The sequence below is a fragment of the Bombyx mandarina genome, chromosome 23, assembly GCF_030267445.1.
Source record: "Bombyx mandarina strain Sakado chromosome 23, ASM3026744v2".
In the NCBI taxonomy this organism is placed as follows: domain Eukaryota; kingdom Metazoa; phylum Arthropoda; class Insecta; order Lepidoptera; family Bombycidae; genus Bombyx; species Bombyx mandarina.
This window is the reverse complement of record NC_143229.1, coordinates 7,397,639-7,418,896: the sequence shown is the minus strand read 5'-3', so window position 1 is coordinate 7,418,896 and position 21,258 is coordinate 7,397,639. Positions and strand designations below refer to the sequence as shown.

Genomic DNA, 21,258 nt, shown 5'->3' with positions numbered 1-21,258 from the left:
CCATAATGCTGATATTATGTCCAGTGTTGCCACCTCAGATTTTTTTAAGGCGCTAGGTCAAGAGAAAAATATCACCAGATTTCGGAAATTTTGTTAATAAAAAAACCACCAACTTCCGCTAAATTTTTGAACTTGAATCAGACTAAAGAAACCCTAATGTTTGATTCATGAATCAGACTAAAGAAACCGATGATGTTTAGGGCCAGTTTCACCAGGTGAATGAAGTTAGCCCCTCAAAAAAAAATTTTTTTCCTATTTTATACTTATTCTCTAGTAATTCGTTTGTTCATCATTTGTTCATGATTGTTCACTGTTAATAATTGTTTGTTCTGCATTTATTTATTTAAAAAAATCATTTACGAATATACCTACAAGTTAGCCCCTCTAATGCAATTTTTAATACTTTTTCATCCTTAATGACTCGTAAATATTCATTTTCGATTGTTCTTATATAAAACATGTTTGTTCTCTTTCGAAATTACTTGTTTTCTGTTTAATTTACTATTTTTATTAATTGAATAAATGTATGCAAAATATGTGTACTGCGCATGCGTCAACTATAATGCCTAAACTTTCTACACGGTTTTAATCGTGAAAAAAAAAACAAATATAAATCCCGAAGGAGCAATTAATTGGTATACAGTTTAATTAAAAAAAATTAAAAATAAATAAATGAAGTAATGTGCATTGGCGTTAAGTTAGACCAAATACATTTTTTCCATCCTCCTACTTATCGTTATGAAGGTATAAAAAAGATAGGGAGTTCACATAGGTAATATAAACAAATAAGTAAATATGTTCATTATTTATCTTTCAAGAGATAATATAGGTATACATTATAATAACTTTTTTACACAGTCGAAATTATATTCCTAACATTAGTAAAATAACATTTTAATACGATAGGTAAGAGGATGGCAAAAATGTATTTGGTCTAACTTAACGCCAATGCACATTACTTCATTTATTTATTTTTAAATTTTTTTAATTAAACTGTATACCAATTAATTGCTCCTTCAGGATTTATATTTGTTTTTTTTTTCACGATTAAAACCGTGTAGAAAGTTTAGGCATTATAGTTGACGCATGCGCAGTACACATATTTTGCATACATTTATTCAACTAATAAAAATAGTAAATTAAACAAAAAACGAGTAATTTCGAAAGAGAACAAACATGTTTTATATAAGAACAATCGAAAATGACTATTTACGAGTCATTAAGGATGAAAAAGTATTAAAAATTGCATTAGAGGGGCTAACTTGTAGGTATATTTTTAAATATTTTTTTAAAATAAATAAATGCAGAACAAACAATTATTAACAGTGAACAATCATGAACAAATGATGAACAAACGAATTAATAGAGAATAAGTATAAAATAGGAAAAAAATTTTTTTTTGAGGGGCTAACTTCATTCACCTAGTTTCACCAGTTCCGTACTAAGAGATATCTAAGATTGGTTAAATGACAGTTTTGAATGAACGATTCGTTAGCTATAGACTACGGGAACTCATCTGGAGCCTGTAAAACTCGCTCCTTGTTTAGGGCCAGTTTCACCAGTTCCGTACTAAGAGATATCTAAGATTGGTTAAATGACAGTTTTGAATGAACGATTCGTTAGCTATAGACTACGGGAACTCATCTGGAGCCTGTAAAACTCGCTCCTAATATTCTATAGGTAGTAAAATAAAACCACATTAATGTGTTTTATTTTTAATCAGAAGAGTAAGAATAAGAATTAGAAGAATAAAAATCAAGAGAAAATGTGTGTAAATTATAAAATTCTAGTCTATCAAATGAAAAATCTTCTACAGCTTCATCATCATTCTTACTCGTAGATGCTACCAGCGACGATGTCGACGCTAAAGGTGTTAATGGCTGTAGTCTTGTGGTTTTCTAAGATTATTTTGTTTAGACCAATAGGTGCTATGGCATCGCTTGGTAATTCATAGTTGAAACACTTTGCATCAACAGCTTTAAGCCTATTTTTTATAAAAATAGTAGCATTTAAAAGTGGACCAGCCATCCTATTCCGCAGTTTACTTTTTACAATGTTCATTACATTACACTAAATACTCTTTCGATACCCGCATTAGAATGGATCAAAATAAAAACAAAATATTCATTAACAAACGACCTCTCCTAGGATTTCCCCGGTTATAGAGTACCTAAGCTGAAAACATCATCATGAAATTTCGGAATATTAGGAGATTTCCCTATCAAAAGTATGTTGCCAGATTCTTATTGAAAAACCGCTAAAAACCACTAAAAATAATAAAAGCGCTATATAATGAAATAATACCACTAAACGCCTCGAAAAATCACCAGTTCTGGTGGAAAAACCACCAAGGTGGCAACACTGATTATGTCAGAAGTCTCAAATTAAGTGTCTAATCTATGGTCTCAAATAATGTGTTTAATACATAGACCTATATAGTAGGGACACGACATATTGTTCTATACGTACAATTGCTTATATAAATAGCACCCATTTTGAAGGCACACACATAAACATATATCTATCTCGTTCTTACTCAGCACTTTAACTCGCAGGAAAACAATATAACAGTATTTCAGTGCGTACATAAAATGAAACATGAATATACGTAAATGTCTCCGTCTCCGTCTAATGAGGCCGAAAATCCGCCATGTTTAGCGCGCCAAATGTCATTGTCACGTCAGTTCGGCGGTCTGTTTTGGGCATAGACCTATATAGTAGGGACACGACATATTGTTCTATACGTACAATTGCTTATATAAATAGCACCCATTTTGAAGGCACACACATAAACATATATCTATCTCGTTCTTACTCAGCACTTTAACTCGCAGGAAAACAATATAACAGTATTTCAGTGCGTACATAAAATGAAACATGAATATACGTAAATATCTCCGTCTCCGTCTAATGAGGCCGAAAATCCGCCATGTTTAGCGCGCCAAATGTCATTGTCACGTCATTTCGGCCGTCTGTTTTGGGTTGTACATTAATTATTGACTTTGATATCGATTTAATATGATTGCTTTTATAAAATTTCATAATTTATCATGCTTAGAACATACAAAAATAATAATTAAAACGTATTTTATAGGATCTCAAGAAAGTCGATGCCCCAAAACTACTATCTATATATATTTAAATTCATTATGGAGCCCTCATCCGAAAAATCGGACACCATTTTTCGGTCGGAATCTATTGATCATGACACTAATCATAAATACCTCTTTAAAATATGTCATCAAAACATATTTAGACATTCTGTTTAGATATTTCGGGAAAAAGGCTACCGACAAAATCTCTTCGGAACTATTTAAATAAAATAGTTTTATTCCGCAGTGAGTAAAACACTATTGTAAATTCGTTAAATATTTAATAATTAAGTGATTTTAGAGAGGAAGTCACAAGGAATGACGTTTGTAATTTTATTAACGAATAAATGTTCTGTAGGTGTTTTTTTTTTATCAGGCGGTCCCTTGATAAATTTAAAATTTGAATCACTCTCAAGTGAGAGTGATTCAAATGGTGCGGCGTACCTTCCTTGAGGTGCGCTGCGGTAGTGTGTTACGGACTTTAGAGTCAGGAAAACAATTAAAATTGATTGTAACAGTCTAAGAAAAAACACGTACTCAAAATACGATAACATTCAGCATGCTAGAAATGGGCAGATGGCACTGTACTACGCCATATCTTTATGTTTTGCGGCAAACGACCACTTTATAAAATCAGTGTAGCAAATTTTAAAAATCGTCATATCGTTTACTTGGCAAATTTGAAGCACGAACTCATTTTAGATTTCACATAATATCTAAATCACATCATCTTTGCACATAACAGTATACTTACTTCCTATTAAAGTATAAATTCTACAAATACATTCACTCAACAATATTTAAAATAAAATGAGCCAAGAACGTTTATCGATAAAACCTGATAACATTGAAATCTTTTGTACAGCACTAAAACCGCCATGTTTTGTGGTCAGATGACGTCACATTGGCACGAATTTTTGGTTGACGTTTCATTTCCATAGGTTTCCTACTTCAGTGGTTTTGGGTTGTACATTATTTATTGACTTTGATATCGATTTAATATGATTGCTTATATAAAATTTCTTATTTTATCATGCTTAAAACATACAAAAATAATAATTAAAACATATTTTATAGGATCTCAAGAAAGTCGTCGGAACTATTTAAAAAAAATAGTTTTATAACACTATTGTCAATTCGTTAAATATTTAATAATTAAGTGATTTTAGAGAGGAAGTCACAAAGAATGACGTTTGTAATTTTATTAACGAATAAATGTTCTGTAGGTGTTTGTTTTTATCAGGCGGTCCCTTGATAAGTTTAAAATTTGAATCACTCTCAAGTGAGAGTGATTCAAATGGTGCGGTGTACCTTCCTTGAGGCGCGCTGCGGTAGTGTGTTACGGACTTTAGGTCAGCAAAACAATTAAAATAGATTGTAATAGTCTAAGAAAAACACGTACTCAAAATACGATAACATTCAGCATGCTAGAAATGGGCAGATGGCACTGTACTACGCCATATCTTTATGTTTTGCGGCAAACAACAACTTTATAAAATCAGTGTAGCAAATTTTAAAAATCGTCATATTGTTTACTTGGCAAATTTGAAGCACGAACTCGTCTTAGATTTCACATAATATCTAAATCACATAATCTTTGCACATAACAATATACTTACTTCCTATTAAAATATAAATTCTACAAATACATTCACTCAACAATATTTAAAATAAAATGAGCCAAGAACGTTTATCGATAAAACATACTAACATTAAAATCTTCTGGGCAGCACTAAAACCGCCATGTTTTGTGGCCAGATGACGTCACAGTGGCACGAACACTGAAGTAGGAAACTTATGGAAATGAAACGTCAACCAAAAATTCGTGCCACTGTGACGTCATCTGGCCACAAAACATGGCGGTTTTAGTGCTGTACAAAAGATTTCAATGTTATCAGGTTTTATCGATAAACGTGCTTGGCTCATTTTATTTTAAATATTGTTGAGTATTATTTATTTGTAGAATTTATACTTTAATGGGAAGTAAGTAGGTATATTGTTATGTGCAAATATGATATGATTTAGATGGGTGAAATCTAAGACAAGTTCGTCCTTCGAATTTGCCAAGTAAATGATATGATGTTTTTTAAAAGTTGCTACACTGATTTTATAAAGTTGTTGTTTGTCGCAAAACATAAAGATATGGCGTAGTTCAAAGCCATCTACCCATTTCTAGCATGCTAAATGTTATCGTATTTTGAGTACGTGTTTTTCTTAGACTATTACAATCTATTTTAATTGTTTTGCTGACTCTAAAGTCCGTAACACCCTACTGCAGCGCACCCCAAGGAAGGTGCGCCGCACCATTTGAATCACTTTCACTTGAGAGTGATTCAAATTTTAAACTTATCAAGGGACCGCGTGATAAAAAAAAACACCTACAGATCATTTATTCATTATTAAAAACTTCATTCCTTGTGACTTCCTCTCTAAAATCACTTAATTATTAAATATATTTTAACGAATTTACAATAGTGCTTTACTCACTGCGGAATAAAACTATTTTATTTAAATAGTTCCGAAGAGATTTTGTCGGTAGCCTTTTTCCCGAAATATCTAAACAGAATGTCTAAATATGTTTTGATGACATATTTTAATGAGGAATTTATGATTAGTGTCATTCCGACCGAAAAATGGTGTCCGATTTTTCGGATGAGGGCTCCATAATGAATTTAAATATATATAGATAATAGTTTTGGGGCATCGACTTTCTTGAGATCCTATAAAATATGTTTTAATTATTATTTTTGTATGTTTTAAGCATGATAAAATAAGAAATTTTATTTAAGCAATCATATTAAATCGATATCAAAGTCAATAAACAATGTACAACCCAAAACAGACGGCCGAACTGACGTGATAATGACATTTGGCGCTCTAAACATGGCGGATTTTCGGCCTCATTAGACAGAGACGGAGACATTTACGTATATTCACGTTTCATTTTATGTACGCACTGAAATACTGTTATATTGTTTTCCTGCGAGTTAAAGTGCTGAGTAAGAACGAGATAGATATATGTTTATGTGTGTGCCTTCAAAATGGGTGCTATTTATATAAGCAATTGTACGTATAGAACAATATGTCGTGTCCCTACTATATAGGTCTATGGGCACGAATTTTTGTTGACGTTTCATTTCCATAGGTTTCCTACTTCAGTGGTTTAATATAATAAGAGGACTTTTTGGCGGGAACGCGAGGAGTGATGTTGTGTGATTTGTTTTATTTTGTCTAATTAGTGTTTCTTCAGGTTTAAATGTGTAATAACGGTGTTTTATTAACTGTTTAATATCTGTGAAAGCGCACAAATGTGGGAAAATGAAACAAAGCCGCTGGACGTAACTTCTCGGGATCCTCCAAAAGTCCACTGAAAAAATCTTAGTAAATGACCACCATTTTACTGACATTATATTTCATTCCATATCATCTCATTTCATCCCAGTTGATTAATGTCTTAAATTAATCACCTTCATTACATTTCATTTCACTCCATGTTATCATTTTTCATAAAAATATGAATATAAATTAAAATAAGACATGACTTAAAGGTCTCAGTTACCAGGTCATAAAATACCTTATAAAAAAAAGTATAATCTATGAACAGTAGTAGTAGATTTATTTTTCCAAATGGAAAGGCAAAAGTATCATACCATTTTATATTTATTTTATGAAATGAAATTATTATTAAAATGCTGGTTAAGACGAATCCGAACCCAGTGAATTTTTCGCTGCGTCTTCTCAGTGAAGCAAGATTTTAAATTAGTTTGTTAGATTCAGTCAACTGCTCTTGCTAGGGCAGATTAAGCAAATTATGTCAGTATCAACTCCATGAACTCATCCAGCATTAAGGGAAGAGGTCAAAATAGCCCTCAGAGCTACTGGCAGATTTGGGAGCAAATAGGACTATATCGATTCTTCTAAAATTTCATAGAAGTCTGTAAATTCCCATTATTTTACTTTTTTAATTATTTCACTTAATTTCATCTTTATATCATTTCATTAACTGAATCTCTTAATCTATTTCAGTTCTTAAAAGCCCATTACTTTTTCTTAAACTTTTCATTAATAATAGAGATAGGTTTGACATATTTAGGAAAATCAAAGATTAGGATTAAATTTAATATTTCATTTTTTTCTGTGAAGTGTATGGTACGATACCATTGCCTTTCCTACTGGCACAATATGACACATTTAAGTGTCACTCAATTTTGGATTACGATTTACGATTTCCCGCTCCAGTAAGCCAAACAAAAATCCCTGGTTCGTGGTTAATTAATATATTAATGAATTTAATGATACACTTAAAACATATTAACCGAGTTGAAAATTTTATTAGAAAATCTGTCGTAGTTTTAGGCATTGTATAGATTCAAAAAACTATACTAAGATATTATGCGTATACTGTAAATAATAAATTGGTTATTGTTTTATAAACTCGCTTACTATAATAAATACAATTCTGAGGATGTCTTCTTTACAACCTATACATGCCTTGAACTTAGGTAAGCACCTACGTACATATAGTTTATAAGCACAAAAGAATCCATAAATTGATTATTAAAATACAATGATAGCAATGTTTATCTTATTTTATGAGTAATGAAATAATAAGATAAACTGCAACGATAGGTCGTTTCATGAATTTAATGGTTAACGACTTTTGACTCCTACCATTGTTTTTTTCTGTTGACTTCAGTATATGTTATGAAGCTCTTTTTCAAGAATGGTAATACTCATTTCACACTTGTTTCTTATGTGTGTTTCTAGCATCCATAACACAGGTGAAAATTAACTAATTAAAATTAGCCTAGCTTAGGGTTGTAGGAATGTGGAACGCCTAGCTAATTAGACTAAATAAAAAGTGCTAACAAAAGTACTCTTGATATAAAGGTCGTTTAATGACCGAAAGTACAAAAAAATTTTGTGCCACACCAAAGTTTTGTAAGTTACTCAAATAATGCTAAATGATCCTGAAGGTTATAGCATATACCTAATTACATGTTACTAAACTAAAGGTGCTAAGGGGTATCCTACGAATATCTCAGTCTATTAATAAAAGAAAGTAGAGAAATGTTTTATTTATTTTCAGATTCTGTGCAACAGCAGGCGTTTGTGAATTTTTTTAATTCTCTTCCTGACGTAAGTATTCATCTGCATCAGTGTCCTGCATGAATTTCATATTTACCAAATGTGATTTTGGTAGATAATAAATTACAGTGTAACTTAAATATTTTTTTAATGTTGACTAGTTTACATTTTACAACACACACTTAAATTATATTCTTAACTGCTACTGAACCAAGAATAAACTTTATCTTTAGCATTACTTAATTTACTTCCTACTGATTTCCAAAAGCCAGGTTTTTCAGTAACTGTTTCAGGTGTTGTTGAAATATTGATGTTTTGATTATGGTCTTCTGAACCCTCACTGTCCTTGTTCTGAAGATGGTCATTATTTTGTTGTGGAATGTAATCAGTAGCTTGAAAATTGTGATTTATTTCTTTTTGAACAGGCAAAACTTCTAAATTAGATGTTGAGACTTTGTGTTCATTTTCAATATTTCCTATTCTTTTCCATGGAGATTGGTTGCCATCATCTTGAGATTGTACATTTGTTTCTTCATGACCAATATCCAATTGTGAATCTGTATTTTGCTGGTCAAAGCTACTAATTTCCTGATGGTAGTTGTTATTTTGTTGACCAAAGTCCTCAAGCTGTTCAAAATTATGTTCTAATTGACTTTGCTGGATACTAAAATCTGGAAATTGACTGAATGTGTTTTGATTAAATTCTGTATTATCCTGATTTTCAAATTGATTATCCACATTTTGTTGCTCAAAAGTATTAGTTTGTTCTTGATCAGAGTTATCTATTTTGTGTTTTTGGTTTTCACCAATAAACAGATTTGTAACCTTCAGATCTGACTCTTTTTGATGATCTAATTTTTTGTTGGTCACATTTATTGTTGACTTTAAAGTGGAAGTAATAATAGCTTCAGGTTCATTATTACCATTATTTGGGATTTCTGAAGCTGTTATTACAGTATCTTCAGGTCCTATGTCACCTCGACCTACATCCGATTTTTCTGTTTCAGGCACACTTATATAGTTTTTCACTTGTTTTTTGGTTGTGTTTGAAATTGTACCGTTTACTGTTTGTGAATTAGGCTCATCAGGTTTTAAATGTGATGGTGTAAATTGTCGTTCTTTTTCTATAAAGAAATTTAAATTATGGTTTTGTGTATTCTCAGTAGTTGAGCCTTGGTTTTGATTTAAGTTCGTAAAAAGGTCTTCATGAACCTTTTCACTGTCATCTTTATCTTTTTTAGGAACACCTGTCTGTTTTTCTATTATTTCTACTTTATTCCATAAATTGAATAAGCCATTTGTGTGTTCAGAATCACTTCCAGATACAGGCTGTGAGGCTTTATCATTATATGTGTTTGTGTTTAACCAGCTGATATGATTGTTAGCTTCCCTGTTCTCAGTTTGTCTGTTTGAATTCCAGTTGATCTCTGTTGTTTCTGCATGTTGTTTATCATTAGTGTCAAATTGAGAATTAGCTATACTATAATTTGTTTGAGGATTTGGTCTATTGTTTGAGTAAACTTGAATGGTATTTGAGTTATAATTGTTCAAACCCCTAGAACCTACAGTCCAAATATTTTGCGTTTGCGTAAAAGTCTGATGGTTACTGTCCATGCCATTGACATGTAGTTGAGTAAACTGATTTGGGTTATTGAATTTATTTGGCCCTAGATTATTAATTTTATTCCAAGGTGAATTATCATTGGGTATTTGAGAATTACTACTTGGTAAATTGTGTGGCTGACCTAAAGCTTCAACTGTTACTTTATCTCTTGCTGTATTATTTGTAGATTGTAAATCATATTGTGTTTGATGGTAATAATTCGATGCTCCATTCTCCAGTTTATTCCAAGAATCTGTTTTTTGGCCAAAAAAAGTAAATGAATTTATCATTAATTATTTAATTATCTCTACTCATTAGTTGTAATATTATAAAGCTGAAGAGTTTGTTTGTTTGAACGCGCTAATTTCAGGAACTACTGGTCCGATTTGAAAAATTCTTTTAGTATTAGATAGCCCATTTACTGAGGAAGGCTATAGGCTATATAACATCACGCTAAGATAAGAGCACCAATAAATAATGTTTCAAAATCTGGGTTTTTTTCCTTTTTGAGAGCTTCCGCTGCGTGCGCTGCGGAAACGGATAAAGTTTCGCTAAAATAATGTATGACAGAATTGTTCCCCTTTAAAAGATCTAAAAAAAGTCCGGGACAGCATATGTCTATATGTTAAGCTCACTGTTGGCTCAATATAACGTTTTTTATGCTGTAAAATTTAGCGTTATGCCAAAGTAACTATTCCACGCGGACGAAGTCGCGGGCAAGCGCTAGAAAATAATAAAACGGCGAAATTCGATTTTACAATCCCCTCAGAATTAACGGTGTGTTAAATAATCGAAAATTAGTAAAATTGTTAATTTATTAACATGAAAACAGTTTTATGATTTTGATTTAATAGTACTATAAGTCGTATAATCAACAATAATTTAATGGATTAAATGAAGCTTTTAGTAAAAGGCTTTTAATAGAGTAGTATTTATGATTAGTCAAAATATGCGTACATTTGTTATTGTAAATTAAAATAACCAACACCAAACTATCTCACAGGAATCATCTTCAGGAATATCACTTACGTTGATTTTGTTCTCGGCTAAAACTGTTCCAGTGATGATGTGTTTGTTGTCCAAAGCTTTCAAGTTTATCAAAATTGTTTTGAGTTTGCTGGCTTAAGTCCTTTGCCTTATCCCAGTTATCTTGTGTCTGCTGACCAAAATTTTCGAGGTTTCCCCATTGATTTTGTGTTTGTTGCCCCAAGTCTTCAAGTTTATCAAAATTGTTTTGAGTTTGCTGACTTAAGTCTTCAGCTTTACCCCAGCTATCTTGTGTCTGCTGACCCAAATTTTCGAGGTTTCCCCATTGATTTTGTGTTTGTTGCCCCAAATCTTCTAATTTATCAAAATTGTTTTGAGTTTGCTGACTTAAGTCTTCAGCTTTACCCCAGCTATCTTGTGTCTGCTGACCCAAATTTTCGAGGTTTCTCCGTTGACTTTGTGTTTGTTGCCCCAAATCTTCTAATTTACCCCAATGGTTTTGTGTTTGTTGTCCCAAGTCTTCCAATTTATCAAAATTGGTTTGAGTTTGCTGGCTTAAGTCGTCTGCTTTTCCCCAGCTATCTTGTGTCTGCTGACCCAAATTTTCAAGGTTGTCCCATTGATTTTGTGTTTGTTGCCCTAAATCTTCTAATTTACCCCAATGGTTTTGCGTTTGTTGTCCCAAGTCTTCAAGTTTATCAAAATTGTTTTGAGTTTGCTGACTTAAGTCTTCAGCTTTACCCCAGCTATCTTGTGTTTGTTGACCCAAATTTTCGAGGTTGTCCCACTGATTTTGAGTTTGTTGACCGAGGTCTTCCAGTTTTTCGAATTGATTATTTCCTTGCTGTAAATCATCAGAGTTCTGAATCTGTTGTGTTATTTGTTGGTCGTCATGTTTTTGTGCTCGTTCGAAATACTGATTAACGTTATATGACCGTGGAACACGGACATAGCCATGTTCATCACAGATTTGACAGTTTATGGCATTCAGTGACTGATGTGGGTTGTGCGTGTATCTTTGTGAATCTAAAAGGTTGGCATTTGATGTCAATGTTTGTGCAGCTGTTGCGTCATAATCACTATCGACTTGTGATCTTACACTAGGCTGTATTACATAAGGATCACCCCTACGCTCCCATGACTTTTTATAGGAATACGAAGATTGATAGGTTTTTGGTTTACTATCACTAACTGCCAGCAATTGATTGTATGCGTCGCCATTAGCTGCAGAACTTAGTCGAGAGTTCCTAGATGATTTAGATTGGCCACTATAATCACTGTTAATACTACTAGCATGATTATGAGAATTGAATCCAGCCTCTTCAAACTGTTGATTCGAAGTTTGGGCTACTGCATCTTCATAAAGTTCACTATTTTCGGGAATAGGAAGATCATTATTTTTGGGATAATTACTATTAGGTACTGATATGATTAATGGTTTTGTGTCATGTTTTTCCCATTGCTTATGATAGCTGTATGCTGATTGGAAATGTTTGGGCTTATGAACACCGGTATCAATGTTAATAATCGCTTCATTGTTAGCAAGTGCATTCGAGTTGTATTGGTCGTAGGCATTCTGATCATTGCTGTATCGACCGGAGGCAACCCGCCCATTGCTTTTGGAATAAATTTCTGCGGCTGTAGCTTGACCTCCGTAATCAAATTGTTGATAACCTTGTGAGCCGTCTGAAGCTTGTAGGTCACTTATATGTTGTGACTGAGATGGAGATGCACGATGACTATTTTGATAATTTGAATTACTGAATTGACTATTTCTATAATGAGAATTTCTATTCATCGCTTGCGTACTATATTGCGCGTTGGATAACAATGAGGAGTGCGCATTATCTAGGTACGTTCCTTCTTGAAAATTACGTCCCCTTAGGTTACTAAGATCATAATTTCCCGATCCATAAAAGCCCGCAGAATTTGCAGCAGTGTACACGCTACCCGTTCTGGTTTTTGACCCCTCCTCGCCCAACTCTCCTTCAACTTGTGAGATCGCGCCGCTCAAATGTCTTTGAGCGAGTGAATCCATGTTGTGAGCACGTTCAAAATTACCCCCCATGTTTCCTCTTTGCGCACCATAAAATCCAGACTTGCTACCTTCGTCCGACGAACTTCTAGAATAGTGAAAGTCTTCTTTTTCTTTATAAAGTTCAGGTTTGGCCAAAGCCAATGCCGATAGTGCGGCAAACAGAAGTAGTCGTCTCATGGTTTTGATTTATCCAAACACTATAAATGAGAGAAAATAAAATTTAGCAAATAAATTAATAAACATTGCAGGCATTACTTCTTATACTAAGCAGTGGTATACATAAAAAGTAATATTTTTTTTTGCCTACTTAAGTAGTTAAATACATTGTAATGCCATACAATAGATTGTAGAACATTACATTCGAAGTCGTCGTGGCCTAAAGGATAAGACGTCCGGTGCATTTGTATCTGGCGATGCACCGGTGTTCCAATCCCGCTGGCAAGTACCAATTTTTGTAATGAAATATGTACGTACTTAACGAATGTTCACGATTGACTTCCACGGTGAAGGAATAACATCGTGTAATAAAAATCAAAACTCGTAAAATTATAATTTGCGTAATTACTGGACGTCTTGTGAGTCCGCACGGGTAGGTACCACCACCCTGCCTATTTCTGCCGTGAAGCAGTAATGCTTTTCGGTTTGAAGGGCAGCCGTTGTACTATACTGAGAACTTAGACCATATATCTCAAGGTAGGTGGCAGCATTTACGTTGTAGATGTGTATGGGCTCCGATAACCACTTAACGTCAGGTGGGCCGAGAGCTCATCCACCAACATATGCAATAAAAATAAAAACATATCTTATAAAATTAGCTATAAGATCATTGCTCATTTATTTGTGTTTACTAAATCATTGTTGTATAATTGTCATTGTTGTAATCTTGTATTGTTCAACTTATGCATTCGACATCACTGTTTTATTCGTCTATTTTTTTTTTTATATTAATGAGAACACGTACTTTTGGACTACATGATGTTAAATGGTTACTAAAGTTCATAAACACCGCAAAGTATGTATGTGTTAATGTATAAGTTAATTTCCAATGTTAATAACAAAAATGAACATTGATTTGTTTGTTCGTATACTGCGCGTGTCGTTGATTATGTTCAATTGAAAGTTGCTATTGATACTATAGAATTTCTAGCAAAGTATCACCAAAGCAAGACAGTTACTGTTGTCATACGAGTTGTTTTAAAGAAATTGTTTTTTTTTCCACAAAATATTTCTTCGACATTTAAATAGTCTGATGTGCTATACTAGATCACACTGGCCGTTTTCCATTTGTTTAAGCTTATTATGTTATTTCAAAGCTTAGAAAACAAAGTATATTCTGTTCAAAGAGTTCGAAGATATATGGCAAAGAAAATATGACTACATATTTGAAAATAAAATTCCTATGCCTATTTGCCATCAAATTTATTCAGGAGATTTAAAAATTGCGTAAATAAGGACCTGCAGAAGTAAATAACTGAACGATTTATTTTCACTATTATAATTATTTTACTTTAGGGTACGTACGACGTTGCTGCGCTGAGTAGTATAATAAAAAACATAAAAAATAAAATAATAATAATTGAAAACGTAGTGGTTATATCCTCTTTGGTATAATTAAAAACAAACAATTATTCTACATCTATGATATCGTGTCAGAAACATTCACTCAACTGCCCACAACTCTAGTAAAACGTTTAAAATCCATTCGTTGAATAATGCGCGAATTTGTTCAAACGCATTCCGCCTTACTATAATGCGCGTAAATGGTTCTAAATGTCAAAGACTCACTGAAATACTAAAGTACCAGACGAAACTATGCTTTTGACTTATATTGCTTTGAACAAGACATATCTTCAAAGGTAATATTTTATTTAGAATCAAGCAACAAATTATATTCATTAAATTAGTATTCCTATTAATAATATAATTTTGTTATAAAGGATTTTCACTTCTTCACAATCACTTTGTAATTTATTAATTTTTTTATTACGGAACTATTTAATGCACTACAAGAGCTTACTCTTATTTTATACCTTATAAATAGTTAATAATGCATTAACTCGGTTGACAGATAAACTGATGAGTCAAAGATACTTCAACAAAATAAAAAAAATGATTTGATTAAAAAAATTAATAGTGGGTTAGATTTATGTTCAAAAAAATCTTATTCAATAACAAAACTGCATAATATTAAAAAAAAGGTCGTAGTCTTTTGTAATTTGGAAATTGTAATAATATTACATCATATTTAAAAGAAGGAGCTTACCTTAAGAGTTGAGATAAAGCTAAGTATTCACAAACAAACCCTAGCAGCTCGTACGCTGCGTAAATTGAACTGAATCTGATTGATCTGAGGACGCCAATTTATTATGTTGTGCTAGTCTCAAGCGTGATAACCTTCCGCCCGGCAATATCGTATATTCCAAGAACTGCGACGGCCATAAATATAATACTAAATCAATACATTTAAAAAAAATTAAACATCTCACGAATAAAGTAAAAATACTGTTTTACGTAACTCAGTGCAGTCAGTATGTCTCAGTATGTCTATGAGAACTTCTCAGAAACTATGTAGTTTGTGGAGTTTTTTTTTTTTTTGTTTTTGAATCCTATCAACTCAATCAATTGTAAATACTCTCGTATATACTTATAATTTTATATTTATTTTCTTAGCAAGGAATCATCAGTCAATTAGACATCTAAGTCTGAATTGTATAGTATACGATTGGCTGTTCCACAATTTAAACCACAACGCATTACTGCTTCATAGCAGAAATCGACGCCCTATCGCCAGCGAAAAACTTCCGACGGTGGTCTTAAACGGGGGTGTTTGTCTACTAATTTTTTATTTTTCATGGGAGTTTTTTGTCATTCCGAATTCCTCCAAATAACTTCAAGTTTTCAAATTCCACCTTTTATCATTTTTTTATTGCATAGATGGGTGGACGAGTTCACGGCCCACCTGGTGTTAAGTGGTTACCGGAGTGCATACATCTACGACTAATACTAACTTCAAATCTTTATTCAATATTTCTATTAACGTACAAGTGGGGCTCTAAAAATCTCTACTTTTTCCAATGAAGGTAAAGACAACATATTTTACACCAAAAGGATCAATTGACAATAAAATAAAGCAACACTAAAAAAGCCGCGTTCCTGTAAAATAAAATAAAAATGTTAGTTATAAACGCTGCTACCTGTCTGCGCATTAATTTCATTTAAATACGTAATTTTTACATATCGGCTCATATTTAAAGGCGGCGATAGACCAAATTTAACTTTTTTCATTCAGTATGCTATGATAGACACAGACCACGGGGATAATCCATTTTAACGTTCGGATAAACGAAACTAAAAAAAATATGCAACAATATCAATGTCAATGTAAGGACTATGCTAAGAGATGAATCATATCAAGTATGACTCCATCACGTAATTTTAGGTGATTAAGTAACCGACAGTGACACAGGCATAGTTAATACATTTAACTCGTAGACAAATGTATTGTAAACAAACGATTTTAACCAACCGATATTATGATTAATATGTATATTATATCGTAGAAATCATAATGAGAAATATTTTTGGCTACATACTAGTCCAGTATTTTGCATCTGCGTGGTTTTAAACCGATAGTTGATCTGCTATGCTTTAAAAGGTATGTTTGCAAAATTAAATTGTTTCTAAAAATCTAAATAACCTTCAAACAATCCGACGACAAATTGTTATGAACATTGATAAAACTTAATTAAATTAATTTAAACTGTAATCTTTTTATTTTATAAATCTCAATTCCATTTGCAAAACATATTTGTTATTACAGCTTCGATCAACAAAGATTTACAATTAAAAATGTTATCTCCAAATTTCTATAAGTACAAATGTTGTGTATGTAAGCTCTTACATAACTATGTATACGTATGTACATGGATTGAAAAACGCATTAATTTAATCATAATTACTTGTTTATGTTTAAATATTTATGTCTTAAATTATTATCATACTAATGATTACTAGTGTCGCGTTTAATTGGAATTCGACGAATTCGAATTTAAATTGTAAAATCTCTATATTTTATAATTTTCTTTTAATATAAACAAAGCTATTGTTGACGCTTGTGTCACTAGTCATTTTGTATTTTAATAGTTCAATGCTAAATACTATTTTTTTTATAATAAATATCAAAGATATTACAAAAATTTTCAAGTTTAGGCAATAACATATTATAAATAAGCCACCAGCTTAAACGCAAACACGTATATTACTAGTCCTTATAAATATGCGGTATATAAGTTTGCGGTAGGCAGCGGCTTGGCTCTGCCCCTGGCATTGCTGAAGTCCATGGGCTACGGTAACCACTCACCATCAGGTGGGCTGTATGCCCGTCTGCCTAAAAAGGCAATTAAAAAAAAATATGACAAGGAAGCATACCTAAAGCCAGAAGTATGCATAATGACCACACTTGGTATACATGTTGGCTATTGCACTGTGTTGGTGCAAGACTCGGCGAAACCTACTTTCTGGCCATTGTCTGGATAATTCCTAAGGCGTCTTTTACGACACCCATGGGATGAGTCGGGAAGGTTCTTTTTTTTTCATAGGCGGCTGGGGAAAAAAGTTACCGAGTGGACGCCGCGCACTAAAAGCAGAGCTTGGGTAGGCTATCCACATGGTGGACTGACACATGTTGAAGTAAATTTGCTGGGTGCGGGTAGCGGAAGGTTGGTCATACTGGCGAACCTTTCCAAAATATGCAGCAGTCAATGTTTGCAGACTGATGATGATAAAAATATGAATTGACTAAAAACAATTTTTTTTTTTCATTTATCGTCATTTTAGCGTAAAAAAAGTAAAACATACTATTATCTTATTTGTAAACAAAATATACGAAACGGCAACCATTAGCAAAATTTTCTTAGAAGATCACTGACCTCGATACCATACAACATGTGTAAAATTAAGTCGAATAATGATGATAATTATGTCCTAGATTTTCAGTATATTTGAATGTTTTTGTGTGCTGCCTTTATATATTATATCTTATATTATGTGGTTCGTTTGTGTATTTATATTATACATATCGAGGGATGAAAGTCTTAAGTTTAAGCGACTTTTTTGCAACTTTACAGGAAAGCCATTAAAATTTAAAATATGAAAAAATATGTTAACAAAAAAAACTGCTTCTGATATTTGAATGGAGTAAACATAATTGAAGTTGAATTAAAAACATCGAACTGTTGATACTAATCACTACATAGTATAAAACAAAGTCGCTTTCTCTGTCCCTATATCCCTATGTATGCTTAAATCTTTAAAACCACGCAACGGATTTTGTTGCGGTTTTTTTTAATAGATAAAGTGATAACTTGAAATTTGAGTCATAGGATAATATTACATAACATAGAACTTAAGCAGATATCAAACTAGCAAAAATATATTTTAGTATTTATAGTTAGAAATTGGTTATTATATTTTTATAACAATATTTTCTATAAGCCACGGCAAGAAATAATTTTCAAAAAAAAAAAAGTTGTTATTATATTTGATATATTATTTTTGTTGTTATTGGCACAACTGTTTTCCGTTTTGGAGTAGAATTTGAAATGCATATCTTATTTAGATTAAATGCTGTTTTTAGTTACAGATCTAGTGTCTATAGCGAATATCATAACGGACAAAAATAATTCAAAATTTCAACATTTAGGTCCGGCGTTGATGAGTCACGTCACCTAACTATATACTATGTATATAATGTAACAGATATTTGTTAAATCAATACAAAGCTGAATCATATTATCTCGCGAGTGTTCGACCTTCTCAAAATTATTAATAAGTGATCAATTTCCAGAAACCACCGACGACCGTGCGTGTATTTGACCGCAATGACTACTACAGCATTCACGGTATTGACGCGACCACTGCAGCCCGGGAGGTCTTTTCGTCCGTGGCTAACATAAAACGTATGGGAGTGGAACCTAACCGCCTCGATTACTTAGTACTATCAAAGGGAAACTTTGAAATTCTCATTAAGAAACTGTTATTGGTATGTCTGAATTACATTTATTGTCGTATGAATTTTTTTTATTTTTTTAATTACGCTAGTTCAGGGGTGGTCAACCGGTCGATCGCGGCTATTAGTCCAGTCGTTAGTGGCAAGGCAATAAATATAAATACATAGAAAAAACTGCGCAACAATCACCAACTACTGCGCACATAAACTTCATCTTGTATCATTTCGAGGGGTGAAAGTTTGGTTTAAGCGCCATTTATCTTTGTAATTAAATGTGGGTTTTATTTGGTACTAGTCGTAGTCGCCCGCTTCGCTGTGCATTTAGAATTAATATTATTATTTGTCGTCATTATTATTAGGGAGTCCAACACTCATATAAATATTAGCCTATCCATTAAGTACATGTATTATATTTTCTACATGGATACCAAGTTTCAAGTCAATCGGATGCATGGTTCAGTAGTTATAACGGAACATCCGTAAAAACCACTGTAGATTTATATATTAGAATAGATTAGCATCAACAGTTTGATATTATTATTGAATTTCAATTAAGCTACTCCATTGAAATAGCTGAAGAAGTTTTGCGTTATGATTTTTTCCAAATTTTAATCTTTCAATAACTCTCCTGTGAAGTTGCAAAAATGTCGCTTAATCCAAATATCCTTTCACCCTACGATTTCTTAATCGCCATTCAGTCACATTACTTACCCTTTCTTCAACGCAATGGTTCTCTTTTATTATATAATTTCAGTTTTATGTTAATCTTTTTAATTAAATAAAATATACTACCTGTTTGTATACTGAACTATATTGTGTCGCTAAAATTCAAGAAATGCCATTGGTAGATCGCAGAGGCAGGGTTTCGTCATTAAACAGTAGATCTTGGTTCTAATAAATTGGCCACCCTTCCAACAGACGGTTGAAAGACTCGATGGTTTATCTAGTGTTAATAGGCTATCGGAGTCCATTGATATTAAAAACGTCAAAGCTGTCATCGACCTTGAAACATGAGGTGGAAATCTCTATTTTTATTGTATAACAGCGATCCTATCCACCAAACTAGATCGCGCGACTGCTTCACTGTAATATCAAGCAGAACAACAGGGCTCGTGACAATCAGATCATTAATAGGTAATTCACCTAAAATAATCCTTGAACTAAAAAATCAAAAAGCACTTTTAACGGATCAAGGACAATAGCTCGAAAGTACAACCAAATCAAAAACCCAGAAACCTCGTACGTATTTTTATGAATTCATTGGAAATCGAGAAATCTTCCGTAAAGAACATTGAACTATGTAGCTGCTGAGATTACGCGCGATATAATATCCGCATTAGAGGTCACGAGTGTCGACTGCTGATTTGTAAAAGCAAATGGTATCATCGTTATACGATCGGATATTGCACAAACAATATGCCGCGAGCTGTTTGTGTTTAGAAAATAATTACGAACGAGTAACGTTCTTGCACACGTGATTTCTTGACAATAAACATGATTAAAAGAAAATACAATACGTATTACGTAATGTTTGCAAGACTATTATGTACATTGACATTGGAGGTATAAGACCAGAGGCAGCTTTATTTAGTGTACAAGGTGTGGGGCAGCAGTTTTAGGGGCGTCAACCTCAGCACTTTTGTATTGCCTTTGTAGGCAGACGAGTATACGGCCCACCTGATGGTGAGTGGTTTCCGTCGCCCATGGACTTCAGCAACGCCAGGGGCAGAGCCAAGCCGCTGCCTACCAAGCTACCTACCTACTTTTATTAAACCTGTTACATTATAGGTCCATTTTGAGCGTGAATTTACTAGCGGGCGCCAGAGTAATGATTGCAACAGGCGCTACATGGGCTAGAGATACTTTTTCATAAAACACGGGTAGACGATAAAATTGGTAGTTATCGAAGTTTATTGTGGTTCTTGAGCCATGATCGTCGATCTGAAAATAATCACCTATATGACGAGACCTCTAGACAAAGACGAAAAGTGAAATTTGCAGAGTGTAGATCTGCTTCTCGAGTCCAGAAACTATATAATAAACAATTTGTTTCAATCGAACGTTACAGGTGAGACGTTACAGAGTCGAAATATACGTTGCCGATGGATCAATAAAAGGCTGCGATTGGTCACTCAAGTACAAAGGCTCACCGGGATATCTGACGCAATTGGAAGAAGTGCTTGGCGAAGGCTTAGGCGGCTCGGACGAGAACACGCCATGCTTGATGGCGGTTAATATAAAAACCGACCCGGTTTCAAAGGTGCGTTTTTTTAAATCGATTTTATGACCTGGTATCTAAGACCTTTAAGTCATGTCTTATTTTAATTTATATTCTTCTGTTTATGAAAAAATGATAAAATGGAGTGAAATAAAATGACATGAAGATGTTTAATTTGAGACATTAATGAACTGGGATGAAATTAAATTAAATGAGATAATATGG

The 21,258-nt window shown here is 33.0% G+C and overlaps 2 protein-coding genes across 5 annotated transcripts in view; one reads left to right on the top strand and one right to left on the bottom strand.

Moving 5' to 3' along the window:
* The first annotated feature begins 7,241 nt into the window (after window positions 1-7,241).
* spel1 (DNA mismatch repair protein spel1) overlaps window positions 7,242-21,258 on the top strand; it is a 36,262-nt gene continuing 22,245 nt past the window's right edge. The window contains exons 1-4 of one of the 2 annotated variants that reach the window (XM_089737486.1): window positions 7,242-7,352; window positions 8,182-8,231; window positions 18,654-18,848; window positions 20,884-21,075. In XM_089737486.1, coding sequence (XP_089593612.1) covers window positions 18,768-18,848; window positions 20,884-21,075 — 273 coding nt within the window. In that variant the 5' untranslated portion in view covers window positions 7,242-7,352; window positions 8,182-8,231; window positions 18,654-18,767. Of the gene's footprint in view, window positions 7,595-8,181; window positions 8,232-18,653; window positions 18,849-20,883; window positions 21,076-21,258 lie in introns of both variants that reach the window. The other variant, XM_028177864.2, reaches the window with a different exon arrangement.
* Window positions 8,156-21,258, bottom strand: part of LOC114245625 (uncharacterized) — a 219,774-nt gene continuing 206,671 nt past the window's right edge. The window contains exons 1-3 of one of the 3 annotated variants that reach the window (XM_028177862.2): window positions 15,072-15,224; window positions 10,813-13,005; window positions 8,156-10,036 (exon numbers count right to left, since the gene is read on the bottom strand). In XM_028177862.2, the coding sequence (XP_028033663.2) occupies window positions 8,376-10,036; window positions 10,813-12,985 (3,834 nt within the window). In that variant the 5' untranslated portion in view covers window positions 12,986-13,005; window positions 15,072-15,224 and the 3' untranslated portion in view covers window positions 8,156-8,375. Of the gene's footprint in view, window positions 10,037-10,812; window positions 13,006-15,071; window positions 15,225-21,258 lie in introns of those variants that run through there. The other 2 variants (XM_089737485.1, XM_089737484.1) reach the window with 2 other exon arrangements.